The sequence below is a fragment of the Xenopus tropicalis genome, chromosome 8, assembly GCF_000004195.4.
Source record: "Xenopus tropicalis strain Nigerian chromosome 8, UCB_Xtro_10.0, whole genome shotgun sequence".
NCBI classification, from domain to species: domain Eukaryota; kingdom Metazoa; phylum Chordata; class Amphibia; order Anura; family Pipidae; genus Xenopus; species Xenopus tropicalis.
In genome coordinates, this window is record NC_030684.2 from 127,797,238 (window position 1) to 127,811,641 (window position 14,404).

Below are 14,404 nucleotides of genomic sequence, written 5' to 3' on the forward strand. Positions count from 1 at the left end.
AGAATAACATATCAGAAACGCATATCAACAAAACCCCCACTGGGCTTTTGATTGTAGTGAGATCCAGTTCAGCGTTGTATATAGAATAGAAAATAAGGCAAAATATAGTGTAAAACTATTTAATAAATATAAAAGGCCCTGCGCTCTGCAGGCTACTTACAGTACAGCAGTAGTATATGGATAAAAACAATAGGAGTGTCCTCCAAAGCTCAACGCGTTTCACGTGTTCTACTACACGCTTCCTCAGGAGCAATAAATCAAATGTGCAAAATCGCGTCCCCATAATCTCAATTTAAACGCTTGTAATTAGGGTAAAAATGAAACAGCCGGAGTAAACCGGAAGCAATTAATGACACGCAAGTAACCTCTACATGGCGTGTATAGCGTGCATGTATATGCGCCATTGCCGACTCAGGAAAGAGACGGCAATGGTGCATATACATGCACGCTATACACGCCATGTAGAGGTTACTTGCGTGTCATTAATTGCTTCCGGTTTACTCCGGCTGTTTCATTTTTACCCTAATTACAAGCGTTTAAATTGAGATTATGGGGACGCGATTTTGCACATTTGATTTATTGCTCCTGAGGAAGCGTGTAGTAGAACACGTGAAACGCGTTGAGCTTTGGAGGACACTCCTATTGTTTTTATCCATATACTACTGCTGTACTGTAAGTAGCCTGCAGAGCGCAGGGCCTTTTATATTTATTAAATAGTTTTACACTATATTTTGCCTTATTTTCTATTCTATATACAACGCTGAACTGGATCTCACTACAATCAAAAGCCCAGTGGGGGTTTTGTTGATATGCGTTTCTGATATGTTATTCTGGTGAGCAGTTTGCACATACATAGAGCTTGGGTCACATTTAAGGTGGTGTTCAACTAAAGCTCTCACCCGATACTTTGATATTTTCTGTTTTACTCGTTTGCACTATATTTTGCCTTTATTTTACATGCGCTTCTATCAACATTCTGCACACATATAAATAGGTAAAATGAACAATCAATGCACTAAAGTGGAATTTGCACACCGGTACCCCCCGATGGCGGCCCTGTATATAGTCATATAGTTAATGGGTGAAAATAAATGAACTGATACATTTTTAAAATATCATACAATGTTTATTGCATTCATTATGTAAATAATAAAAAAGACAAAAAATGTGTTTTACTTGAAATGAAAATGTCTCAGAGCTTAATAATTGTATAACTCCCTTAGTAATAATCATGTCCCTCGGTTCCTGGTGTTCCTTCCAGTGATATACTGTTTGCTGTTCATTTCCGGGTGCAATAATATTATATAACATTTTGGGATAAAAATGCAAACAAGAAGTCCAGCCATTGAAGATAGTATAGCAAAGATTTCTACTGCCACCGTCTGTTTCCCCTTGGTACTGAGGTAAGCGGGTATAAATGTCAGCCAAACACTGGCAAATACCAACATACTGAATGTGATGAACTTGGTCTCATTAAATGTGTCAGGGAGCTTCCTAGCCAAACAGGCAACCAATAGACTAATAGCTGCTAACAACCCCATATACCCCAGCACACATGCAAATAACACCCTAGAGCCTTCATTGCACTCAATCACTATTATCCCTATTTCTGCCGCCATATTGAATTCTGCAAATGGAGCTGCCCTGGCCAACCAAACAATGCATAGAATTATCTGTACCATTGTACACACAGGGACAATATAAACAGGTATTCTCATTGCCACCAATCTTTTCAGCTTACTGTCTGGGTTTGTGGCACTAAATATCATGATGACAGTGACAGTCTTTGCTAGGATGACTGAAATGCAAAATGAGAAAATAACAGCAAACAGGACCTGGCGTATCATGCACGTCTTCAGGTTGGGTCTGCCAATGAATGCCAAGGAACACAGGAAGCCAAACATGAGGGAGATGAGAAGTAGGTAGCTGAGCTCTCTGTTATTGGCTTTTACTATGGGAGTCTTCCGTTTAGCTATGAACAGGCAGAAGGCAGAAAACGTAATCAGACAAAAAAAGACTGAAATACAGGCAAGCGAGGAACCCAACGGCTCATCATAAGAAAGGAACTGAATAGGTTTTGGAAGACATTTCTCTTTCATGCTGTCAGGCCATTGGTCTTCTGGGCACTTTAGACATTTACTGTTATCTGAAACAACAACAAACAAAGGAAAATTTAATTTTTGATAACGTTGAACTTAATTATAAGACTGTGGTCCCAAAGGAAATATAGTAGAAGTTGAACATTACAGACCTTTTGGGTTGAGAATCTCTCCTTCAGAACACGGCAGACAATCAAAGCAACAGATCTTTTGTCCTTGAATGGTGGCTCTTCTGTGGCCTCTTGGGCAAGGGTCACTGCACACTGACACAGGGATCTGAAGAATATTGAGTTTGAAAAATGAAAAGTCAAATTCTGATTCTTTTAATTAAAGAATTGTTTCGGGTTTCTAATATGAGCATTGTTTTCTCAATTTCAGCTAGCCTGGCAACCAAGCAGATTTTCACTATTCCAAATGGCCTACACCGGTTGCTTTGGGGTTTTCAAAAAGTAAATATTGGAATATTGTACTAATGCCACTTCCAGACGCACGGGACTTTAGATGTTACAAAAAGGACATATATACAATAATTACAAACAGTTTTTTTTTAAATAAATGGGAGAAAACACAGAAGTCCTATACTGTACCAAACAGAGTCCACAGGCGAGGGGAAACCAATAGGATGAACCTCCAATCGAAATTGGTCCTCCAAAGTAAATCCAATATTTAATTAGAAGAGCTATTTATCCCAGTTTGCAGGGGCATCAGGTAACTGGACACTCCCCCCTTCCCCAGGAATATAAGGGGTGTGGCCTAGCAGAACACAGTGGCTCTTATTTATTAACACTGGGCAAATTTGCCTGTGGCCAGTAACCCATAGCAACCAATCTCCGATTAGCTTTTTTTCAGCCAGCTGCAGGCAGAACAATTAATACAATAGTTTGATTTGTTGCCATGGGTTACTGCCCATGGGCAAATTTGCCCAGTGTTGATAAATGACCCCCAGTAAGAGTTTTGTATGACCTGTACCAATAATATAATGCCCATAACTCCTTATGGGAACATAATAAAAAGATGATATTAAACTCATCAATTTTAAATGCTCCCACCGGTCCCTTACAGACTAAACATCACTACTGTGTGACCTGCCCCTGCCCAGATATTCCTATCTGATACCCAAGTACCCAAAGGCAGTCATGTTTGGACTCGTTTTACCACTGGTATAACTGGTATGGGTCCTAGGGGGATAAATGTGAGTGAGTTTATGTTATGGTGTGACCTCCACATCACCTATGATGAGACCTTTACACACGTCTGGTTCCAGACCCCAGTGAACAGATTATTCCAAAATCTAAACATACATTGTGTTATTTTTGTGCAAAATGGGACTTACTTGGTCATATCCAACATTCCATAAAATCTTGTTGTCGTGTATCTTGAGTTGTTGGCCTTTTGGAGCTTGGGCATCAAAACTTCCAATGTCGACATACTGGTTGCTTCCATTAGGGAACATCTGCCAATTCAAGATGTCCAGATAGAGAGGAACGTCCCCATTCTCATCAAAATATATCTGCTCTCCTGCCGTGTAGCTAAACTTAATGTGTTTTATGTAATAAAGCAGCTAGAAGGGAAAATACCATCACTTAGAAAATCTGAAATGGAAACATTGGCAAAGGTGCAAAGAGAAATATAACTGAAATACATCTAGAAGCCAACCACAAAAAAGCAAATGGCACTCAGGGCTATAAACAAGGGAAAAACCCTTAAAATTTTATTGCGGAGGTGCATCGTTTCGGGGCGACGTGACCCCTTTATCAAGCAAAGGGGTCACGTCGCCCCGAAACGTTGCACCTCCGCAATAAAATTTTAAGGGTTTTTCCCTTGTTTATAGCCCTGAGTGCCATTTGCTTTTTTGTGGTTGTACTGGTTTTGGAGGGTGCCTATCCCTCCAGCAGTGTGCACCGGGCATATAATTTTGGAGTACTAGGGTGTGCGGATAAGGTCTCTGTAGTACAATACATCTAGAAGCCCCCATATAGTTTATATGGGTTTTCAGTTGCACACACAATTAAAATATTGGGATTTCCTTGGAATTTATGTCAGTAATTGATAATTCAGGCAGGAACCTGAGAGTTCTGAACTCAATGTATTATATTAATGTATCAAAAGAATATAAACCTTGGTGAGAAGGGTTGAGCACTATGGCTCTAGATCAGGGATCCCCAACCTTTTTTTCTTGTGAGACACATTCAGATGTTGGTGAGCCACACAAGCATGGGGATGCCAAATAAAGCCTGTGATTGGCTATTTGGGTAGCCCCATGTGGACTGCTGGCCTGTAGGAGGCTCTGCTTGGAGTAAAACTGTTTTTATGTGCTTTCAAAAAACATTTTTGAAGCCACTGGGAGCAAAATCAAAAGGGGTGGTGAGCAACATGGGCTGGGGATCACTGCTCTAGATTAGACCTATGGCTCATTGACTGTTGTTATATTACAGCAGCCAATATTTGACTCCCAAAGGAATGCTGAAGGAGTTTGCAAGGGGTCATTCATTTTCTAGATTTCATCTAGAGATCCATATTTCTGAAAATCTTGCATTTGACTAGTTCTTACAGTGTTAATTTCATGATGTAATCTCCAATCCCTTCATGCGAACCCACCCATGGACTGTACTCCCACTAATTTGTCCTTTGAATTGAATGTTGAACAAGACCAACCAAGCACTGATTCTGGAAGCCAGCAAGCATAATAAGTCCCTGAGGGGTTCTATGATCATATAAAGGCACAAGGCTTTTTTGGTGGCTGTAGAACCTCAAGGTGATCTGCTAACCTTTAAGATGGATTACTTGTGGTATTGAGTGACTGACGAACTGAGGCTATTGTATAGTACTACAGTATTTTATGAGCTCATAATAAGTCCCTGAGGGGTTCTATGATCATATAAAGGCACAAGGCCATTGGACGACTGCCTTTTTGGTGGCTCTAGAACCTCAATGTGATCTGCTAACTTTTATGGGAAGATGATGTATGATATTACACCAACTCAAAGTCTAAGCTCTACATGATTTAATACATATCAGTAACCTCATGCAGTTGTGCCTGTTAGTGGGTAGATATACTGTACCTGCCAGGGTTGATGATTATAAATATCAGCACAAGATCCATTCTTAAAGGGCCCTTTCCCTGGAACACAGTTGTTCATCTGGTGCAAAGCATGTGCTACTGAGAGGACTGCAGTATACACTTTGTGTGTGACTCGGAAGTTGTAAACATCAAATATATTGGGATCAATACTTTCCACTCTCTCCTTCCCTGTGCACCAAACAATACCTTCCCTATGTGGTGCCGGAGATGAATTATTGTAGGTGCCATTTTCTGGCCAAACACATTGAAATGCATTCTCCCAAAATGTCTTTACTAAAAGATCATCCAAAGACATGGAAGGGTGAAGACGATAAAGAAACTCCCTAAATCCTGGAATATTCCCATGTCGAGTCGCTATTCCAAGACTTCCATTTAAGGTAGTTTGAATTTCATTTTTTGGAAAGTCAGATGATATGGACCAAAGGGTAGTGCCCAGCCACACTTTGTCAGTGATATTATGAATTGATGCCTCCTCAATTAATGGTATAAAGCTTTCTATAGTGCAATACGCAATGATCGCTGTTGCTCTGGATTTTTGGATGACATCAATGATATGGTAGACGGACTCCATAAAGTTGACTATGGGAAGTATCTCATTAAATGCAATACAGCCGCCATTATTCTCAATCTCTCGACTCACCAGCTGAGCCCCTGATCTTCCCAAGTCAGTGTCGGAGGATATGATACCCACCCAGGTCCAGTTAAAGTACTTCAACAATTGAACAAGTGCAAAAACCTCATAGTTGGCATTATGGCTGGTTCTGAGGAAGGACGGGAATTCTATTTTATCACTCAATGAAGGGTGAATTGAACCATAACTAACCTGTTGGATAGGGATATAATTGATATTAGTCAGAGGATGTTTGTTCTTTATACCAGAGAAATAAATTACTATATATACAGTCCAAATTTTGCTAAAAGGACCGAGTATCATTTTCCTATGTTGTATGCAGTAGAAAAATAACACCCCACAGGGAGAGATTCTAGCACCCCAAGCACATTTTACAGAGAGAGATTCTAGCTCCCCAAGCACATTATACAGGGAGAGATTCTAGCACCCCAAGCACATTATACAGGGAGAGATTCTAGCACCCCAAGCACATTATACAGGGAGAGATTCTAGCACCCCAAGCACATTTTACAGAGAGAGAGGTTCTAGCACCCCAAGCACATTATACAGGGAGAGATTCTAGCACCCCAAGCACATTTTACAGAGAGAGAGGTTCTAGCACCCCAAGCACATTATACAGGGAGAGATTCTAGAACCCCAAGCACATTATACCCATTAGCACTGTTTTTTATTATCATTTTTGCTTATTTGTTATGTATAGAACCAGCTGGCAGACACAAGTGCTGATGTACCTGTGGGTATCTGTTCAGTCCCATGATCCTGGCTATAGGTATTGAGGCCTTAGTGGGCAAATCCCCAATAATAGCCAATGGCATGATATCTTTGTTGCAGTTAAAATTGGGCACCACTTTTTCCTTCCCCGACAAAATCCATTGAGCTCCCATTAATGATCGAACCTCATTGTAGCACGAATCATAGAGTTTGAAGCCCAGAGTTATATTGGGCAGAAGATCATCAGAGGCATTAATCTCCATTATAGTGTATACCATCGCAAGGAAGAAGCGGTAATATCTGAGATGGAATCTGATGAAAAGGAAAAAAAACTGTCAGAGCTTAAAATATCATTCAAGGAACTCAGATTGCTGCTCACAAATTGGCTAAAGGTTTCACCATCTCCCTTATTAATAAGTATGCATGCATAACTTAAACTAGCCGTACAAAGCTGATAAAAGCTGCCGACTTGACCCCTCTAGACCAAGTGGGTAGCTTATTGGGCCATGTAAGGTGCTTGTCTATCAGTCTGACCAATATCTGGCCACAAATATCTAAAGGACATGTTCAAAAATCCAGACAGGTAATGACTGCACCAGCTCTATGATGGGACCCCTGTATAATTTGATAAGTGGCCCAAAAGCCAAATGATCAGTCCAGTTTGGCCCACCATGTGGGTGGCTAAATCAGACAAAGATCTTTGGGTGCCTCTCCTAACAAAACAATCTAATGGTGTAAGGCCAGCTTAAGCCTAGTATCAGAGATATGCTTATTCCCACAATACAATTAGATCAATGTCTTTATTATACATAAATAGAAAAGGCAAAGCATAGATATGGAGACAGATAAGGTGGATGGGAGAAAAGAAAGCAGAAGACTATGAAGAAGCTTTTTCGCCTTCAGAAACCAAGGTGACCTGGGCCTTTCCAGTTTTATATATTATTATAGGTATGGGACCCGTTATCCAGAGTACTCCGTACCAAGGGTATTCCGAATAAGGGGTCTTTCCGCAATTTGGATCTCCATACCTTAAGTCTACTAAAAAATCAATAAAACATTAATTAAACCCAATAGGATTGTTTTGCACCCAAGGATTATTTATATCTTAGTTGGGATCCATTACAAGGTACTGTTTTATTATTACAGAGAAAAGGGAATCATTTAACCATGAAATAAACCCAATAGGGCTGTTCTGCCCCAATAAGGGGTAATTATATCTTAGTTGGGATCAAGTACAGGTACTGTTTTATTATTACAGAGAAAAGGGAATCATTTAACCATTAAATAAACCCAATAGGGCTGTTCTGCCCCCAATAAGGGGTAATTACATCTTAGTTGGGATCAAGTACAGGTACTGTTTTATTATTACAGAGAAAAGGGAATCATTTAACCATTAAATAAACCCAATAGGGCTGTTCTGCCCCCAATAAGGGGTAATTATATCTTAGTTGGGATCAAGTACAGGTACTGTTTTATTATTACAGAGAAAAGGGAATCATTTAACCATTAAATAAACCCAATAGGGCTGTTCTGCCCCCAATAAGGGGTAATTATATCTTAGTTATGATCAATTACAGGTACTGTTTTTTTTCTACAGAGAAAAGGGAAATCAGTTTTAAAATTCTGAATTATTTGATTAAAATGGAGTCTATGGGAGACAGACTTTCCGTAATTCGGAGCTTTCTGGATAACAGGTTTCCAGAAAAGAGATCCCATACCTGTACTATGCAACTCAATTAACAGCTTTACCTGTCTCACATCTAGGACAGGGGGCCCCTGTTGGATTTTACTTGATAACCAATGTTTTATACCGTTAGTCTTTGTTAAGACACCACTTTGAAAATATGGGATAGAATAAAGTTCCCATGGACCACTGTTGTCCCAATATTTCAGAGCCCTCTATTTTTGCCAGGACATATCCCCATATTATTCCAATTGTGGCAGATATACCAGAGTAAACAATTTCTTCATGGTTTAGAGCCCTATGATATTAACACAATTACAAGTTCAACATAAGTTCCCTCCATACACAAATTTTAGAGCCTCCGAACTGACATATAGGGGCATTTACATTACAGTGTATAACCCAGTGATCCCCAACCAGTGGCTCTGGGGCAACATGTTGCTCCCCAACCCCTTGGATGTTGCTCTCAGTGCCCCCAAACCAGGGAGTTATTTTTGACTTGGGGGCAAGTTTTGGTTGAATAAAAACAAGATTTACTACCAAGTAAAGCCCCCTGTAAGCTGATAGTGTGCATAGAGGCCCCTAATAGCCAATCACAGCCCTTATTTGGCTCCTCCATGAACTTTTATGGTGCTTGTGTTGCTCCCTAAGTCTTTTTACATTTGACTGTGGCTCACGAGCAAGAAAGGTTGGGGATCCCTGTAAGCCATCACCAGTAATGTTGTCCACTTCAATGTGTTCAAGTACAAAGGAAACCTTACCTGTTGCACTGAAGAGTCTGTGGATTTTCCTTAAAGTTAATCACAGGGTGATTTGTATCCACATGGACTGAAAATAGCCCCCCTAATGTGATATCTCCAGCCAGGGAATAACCAATCACATCTTCAGTAAGCAGCATGCACCCTTCTAACGAAGCTTCACACTCACCATCTTTATACAGGAGCAGCATCAGTAAGAGGCTGAGATGGCAAAAAATAATAAAAATGAAATACATGTCTGCAGGGGGAGTCATTCAGAAACCTGGTAATGGCAAGAAAAATAATCATTCCACGGATGTGTCTTTGTAAAAAGGAGCAGCTTTTCTGTTTATGGGTTTGAATTAAATGGTTTTGCTACATTTTGACGTTTTAGTAATACAATTTGTAAGTTTTTAAAAAGAAGAAAGGGAAACAAACATGATTACTAAAATGCAGGACTCTCGGCTGGTCACGTGTTGGCTTCCCTCTGTATGGGTGCCAGGCTGCTGGGGAAGGTTTTATTATAAGAGCTGAGAGATAATAATAATATATAAACAGAACAGACAACTGGTTACTGCTCAGGTGAAGCAGTGGTGTGTGTTTGTGGGGTAACAATGCCAGTGTAGTAACAATACCAGTGTAGTAACAATGCCAGTGTAGTAACAATGCCAGTGTAGTAACAATGCCAGTGTAGTAACAATGCCAGTGTAGTAACAATGCCAGTGTAGTAACAATGCCAGTGTAGTAACAATACTAGTGTAGTAACAATGCCAGTGTAGTAACAATGCCAGTGTAGTAACAATGCCAGTGTAGTAACAATGCCAGTGTAGTAACAATACCAGTGTAGTAACAATGCCAGTATAGTAACAATGCCAGTGTAGTAACAATGCCAGTGTAGTAACAATGCCAGTGTAGTAACAATGCCAGTGTAGTAACAATGCCAGTATAGTAACAATGCCAGTGTAGTAACAATGCCAGTGTAGTAACAATACCAGTGTAGTAACAATGCCAGTGTAGTAACAATGCCAGTGTAGTAACAATGCCAGTGTAGAAACAATACCAGTGTAGTAACAATGCCAGTATAGTAACAATGCCAGTGTAGTAACAATGCCAGTGTAGTAACAATGCCAGTGTAGTAACAATGCCAGTGTAGTAACAATGCCAGTGTAGTAACAATGCCAGTGTAGTAACAACGCCAGTGTAGTAACAATGCCAGTGTAGTTTGGGGCAATTCCAACAGGAAGAGACACATGCACATTATACCTCTATAATATAACCCAGTATCGGGTATGGTATTTCTGAGTCTAGCATGAAATTATTTTCACTTACAAAAAAAATGATTTGTACACACAATACTATTAGTTTGTGCCAGCATGGTTTTATGCGTAACAGATCTTGCCAGACTAATTTAGTCGCCTTTTATGAGGAGGTGAGCAGGAACCTTGATGCTGGAATGGCAGTTGATGTCATCTACTTGGACTTTGCTAAAGCGTTTGATACAGTACCTCACAGAAGGTTAATGATCAAATTAAGGAATATTGGCCTAGAACATAATATTTGTAATTGGATAGAGAACTGGCTGAAGGATAGAGTACAAAGAGTGGTGGTAAATGGAACATTTTCTAATTGGACCAGTGTGGTTAGTGGAGTACCGCAGGGGTCAGTCCTTGGGCCTTTGCTTTTTAATTTGTTTATTAATGACCTGGAGGTGGACATAGACAGTACTGTTTCTATTTTTGCTGATGACACAAAATTGTGCAAAACTATAAGTTCCATGCAGGATGCTGCCGCTTTGCAGAGCGATTTGATAAAATTAGATAACTGGGCAGCAAACTGGAAAATGAGGTTCAATGTTGATAAGTGCAAAGTTATGCACTTTGGTAGAAATAATATAAACGCGAACTATGTACTGAATGGGAGTGTGTTGGGGGTTTCCTTAATGGAGAAGGATCTGGGGGTTTTTGTAGATACCAAGTTGTCTAATTCCAGGCAGTGTCATTCTGTGGCTACTAAAGCAAATAAAGTGCTGTCTTGTATAAAAAAAGGGCATTGACTCAAGGGATGAGAACATATTTTTGCCCCTTTATAGGTCCCTGGTAAGGCCTCACCTTGAGTATGGGGGGCAGTTTTGGGCTCCAGTCCTTAAGAAGGATATTAATGAGCTGGAGAGAGTGCAGAGACGTGCAACTAAACTGGTAAGGGGGATGGAAGGGTTAAACTATGAGGTTAGACTGTCAGGGTTGGGGTTGTTTTCTCTGGAAAAGAGGCGCTTGCGAGGGGACATGATTACTCTGTACAAGTACATTAGAGGGGATTATAGGCAGATGGGGGATGTTCTTTATTCCCATAAAAACAATCAATGCACCAGAGGCCCCCCCTTTAGATTAGAGGAAAGGAGCTTCCATTAGAAGCAGCATAGGGGGTTCCTCACGGTGAGGGCAGTGAGGTTATGGAATGCCCTTCCTAGTGATGCTGTAATGGCAGACTCTGTTAATGCCTATAAGAGGGGCCTGGATGAGTTTTTGAACAATCAGAATATCCAAGGCTATTGTGATACTAATATCTACAGTTGGTATTAATGGTTGTATATATAGTTTATGCATGTGTTGGTATAGATTGGTAAGTATTTGTGTGTGCTGGGTTTACTTGGAAGGGTTAAAATTGATGGACTCTGGTATTTTTTCAACCCTATGTAACTATGTACACATGAAAAAAGCCCAACACTGAGAGCTCATGTTATAGATAAATGGGAATATGAGTGAATCTTCTTTGTGAATAATTGTGGTAATACACGTATTTATATAAGTAGGGCTGTCTAATGTAAAGCTCTCCTCTTGCTGTACTACAACTTACACGGGTTGGCAGGGGCTTTTCTAGCCCTGGAGTCACCCTGAGGCCCCAGGGTGGGAGCTGCCCCAGTGGAGCTTACAATCTAAGGTTGTTATCACATTCCCATCAGTCCCTGCCCCAGTGAGCTTACAATCTAAGGTCCCTATCACATTCCCATCAGTCCCTGCCCCAGTGAGCTTACAATCTAAGGTCCCTATCACATTCCCATCAGTCCCTGCCCCAGTGAGCTTACAATCTAAGGTCCCTATCACATTCCCATCAGTCCCTGCCCCAGTGGAGCTTACAATCTAAGGTCCTTATCACATTCTCATCAGTCCCTGCCCCAGTGAGCTTACAATCTAAGGTCCCTATCACATTCCCATCAGTCCCTGCCCCAGTGAGCTTACAATCTAAGGCCCCTATCACATTCCCATCAGTCCCTGCCCCAGTGGAGCTTACAATCTAAGGTCCCTATCACATTCCCATCAGTCCCTGCCCCAGTGGAGCTTACAATCTAAGGTCCCTATCACATTCCCATCAGTCCCTGCCCCAGTGGAGCTAACAATCTAAGGTCCCTATCACATTCCCATCAGTCCCTGCCCCAGTGAGCTTACAATCTAAGGCCCCTATCACATTCCCATCAGTCCCTGCCCCAGTGGAGCTTACAATCTAAGGTCCCTCTCACATTCCCATCAGCCCCTGCCCCAGTGAGCTTACAATCTAAGGTCCCTATCACATTCCCATCAGTCCCTGCCCCAGTGAGCTTACAATCTAAGGCCCCTATCACATTCCCATCAGTCCCTGCCCCAGTGGAGCTTACAATCTAAGGTCCCTCTCACATTCCCATCAGCCCCTGCCCCAGTGAGCTTACAATCTAAGGTCCCTATCACATTCCCATCAGTCCCTGCCCCAGTGGAGCTAACAATCTAAGGTCCCTATCACATTCCCATCAGTCCCTGCCCCAGTGAGCTTACAATCTAAGGCCCCTATCACATTCCCATCAGTCCCTGCCCCAGTGGAGCTTACAATCTAAGGTCCCTATCACATTCCCACCAGCCCCTGCCCCAGTGAGCTTACAATTTAAGGTCCCTATCACATTCCCATCAGTCCCTGCCCCAGAGGAGCTTACAATCTAAGGTCCCTATCACATTCCCATCAGTCCCTGCCCCAGTGGAGCTTACTATCTAAGGTCCCTATCACATTCCCAGCAGAGCTTACAATCTAAGGTCCCTATCACATTCACACACACTAGAATTAATTTTATCAGGAGCCAGTTAACCTGATTGTATGTGTTTGTGGTGTGAGAAGAAACTGGGGTACCCAGAGGAAACCCACACGGACATGAACATAGGGGCCCTCAGGGCAGGCAGTGGTGCAGGGTCCAATGGGTGCCAAAACTCCCTAAATCATCCCTTGTGCCATTGTCCCTAAACTTCTAAATGATGTTGAGCTTCATTAAGTTATATAAACAAGAAATACAAAAATAAGAAATATAATTGTTATAATTAAAGGTGACAACTTACAGTGCAATAAGGACCAGCTCGTTGGATTAGTTGTTCTACGACCGGCGTTTGATAGAATCCAATGGGGATCAAACAACCTGAAATAGGAAATTCTTTCAAGATGTGACCTGTTTAGTGAATTTTCTTATCTCTATGATGATTATGATTCTTATCTCTGTGTCTGTAAGTTTTTATATTCCAGCAGGTCGGGAAGGCTCCTGGGGCAGTGAAAGCTAAGGTATAATCATTTCATATACATAATCATGCCTCACACTGTTATTATGCAAAGTATTATAATTAACAGCTAACCCGTGATTATACTCGTTTGTATGAGGAAAAATTCAAATCCCTTTGTCAGTTACTCAAGTAGAATTAGGGGGGCTGAAACAGAGATACAGTGTAAGTGACAGAGAAATGGAAAGGGTTACTCTGCTCTTATTACACCTGCAGTAGTACAGAAGTGGTAGTAAATATATATATATGTGTGTGTGTGTGTGTGTGTATGGTGTGTGTATGTATAAGACCTGAAGGTCCAGCGCTCCTCAGTTACATCAAATCTTGTGAAAAATACTTTATTGTATCACCAAACATCCAGTGTATCAGTCCCCCTTGGGACCTTTATCAAGGGGAACCAAAACGTTGGTTGGTTGTATGATAAAATAAAGGATTTTTCACAAGATTTGATGTAACTGAGAAATGCTGGTCCTTTATGTCTGGTATTAATTAAATTAAAAAAAGAGTTTGCACCCTAACAGTTAAACTCCAAGGGTATGCTATATATTATATATCTATAGAGGTATAGGACCTATTATCCAGAATGCTCAGGACCAAGGGTATTCCGGATAAGGGGTCTTTCTGTAACTTTGATCCCCATACCTTAAGCCTACTAAAAAAGCAATACAACATTAAATAAACCCAATAGGATTGCTCTGCCCCCAATAAGGGGTAATTATATCTTAGTTGGGATCAAGTACAGGTACTGTTTTATTATTACAGAGAAAAGGGAATCATTTAACCATGAAATAAACCCAATAGGGCTGTTCTGCCCCCAATAAGGGGTAATTATATCTTAGTTGGGATCAAGTACAGGTAATGTTTTATTATTATAGAGAAAAGGGAATCATTTAAC

The 14,404-nt window shown here is 40.9% G+C and overlaps 1 protein-coding gene across 1 annotated transcript; it reads right to left on the reverse strand.

Moving 5' to 3' along the window:
* Positions 1 to 1,229: 1,229 nt before the first annotated feature.
* LOC108644839 (vomeronasal type-2 receptor 26) lies at positions 1,230 to 9,105 on the reverse strand. Its single transcript, XM_018089723.2, has 6 exons — positions 8,969 to 9,105; positions 6,709 to 6,835; positions 5,456 to 6,004; positions 3,433 to 3,660; positions 2,252 to 2,375; positions 1,230 to 2,146 (listed from the first exon to the last, which is right to left on the reverse strand). The coding sequence occupies exons 1-6, from the start codon at positions 9,103 to 9,105 to the stop codon at positions 1,230 to 1,232; spliced, it is 2,082 nt and encodes a 693-aa protein (XP_017945212.2).
* Positions 9,106 to 14,404: the final 5,299 nt, after the last annotated feature.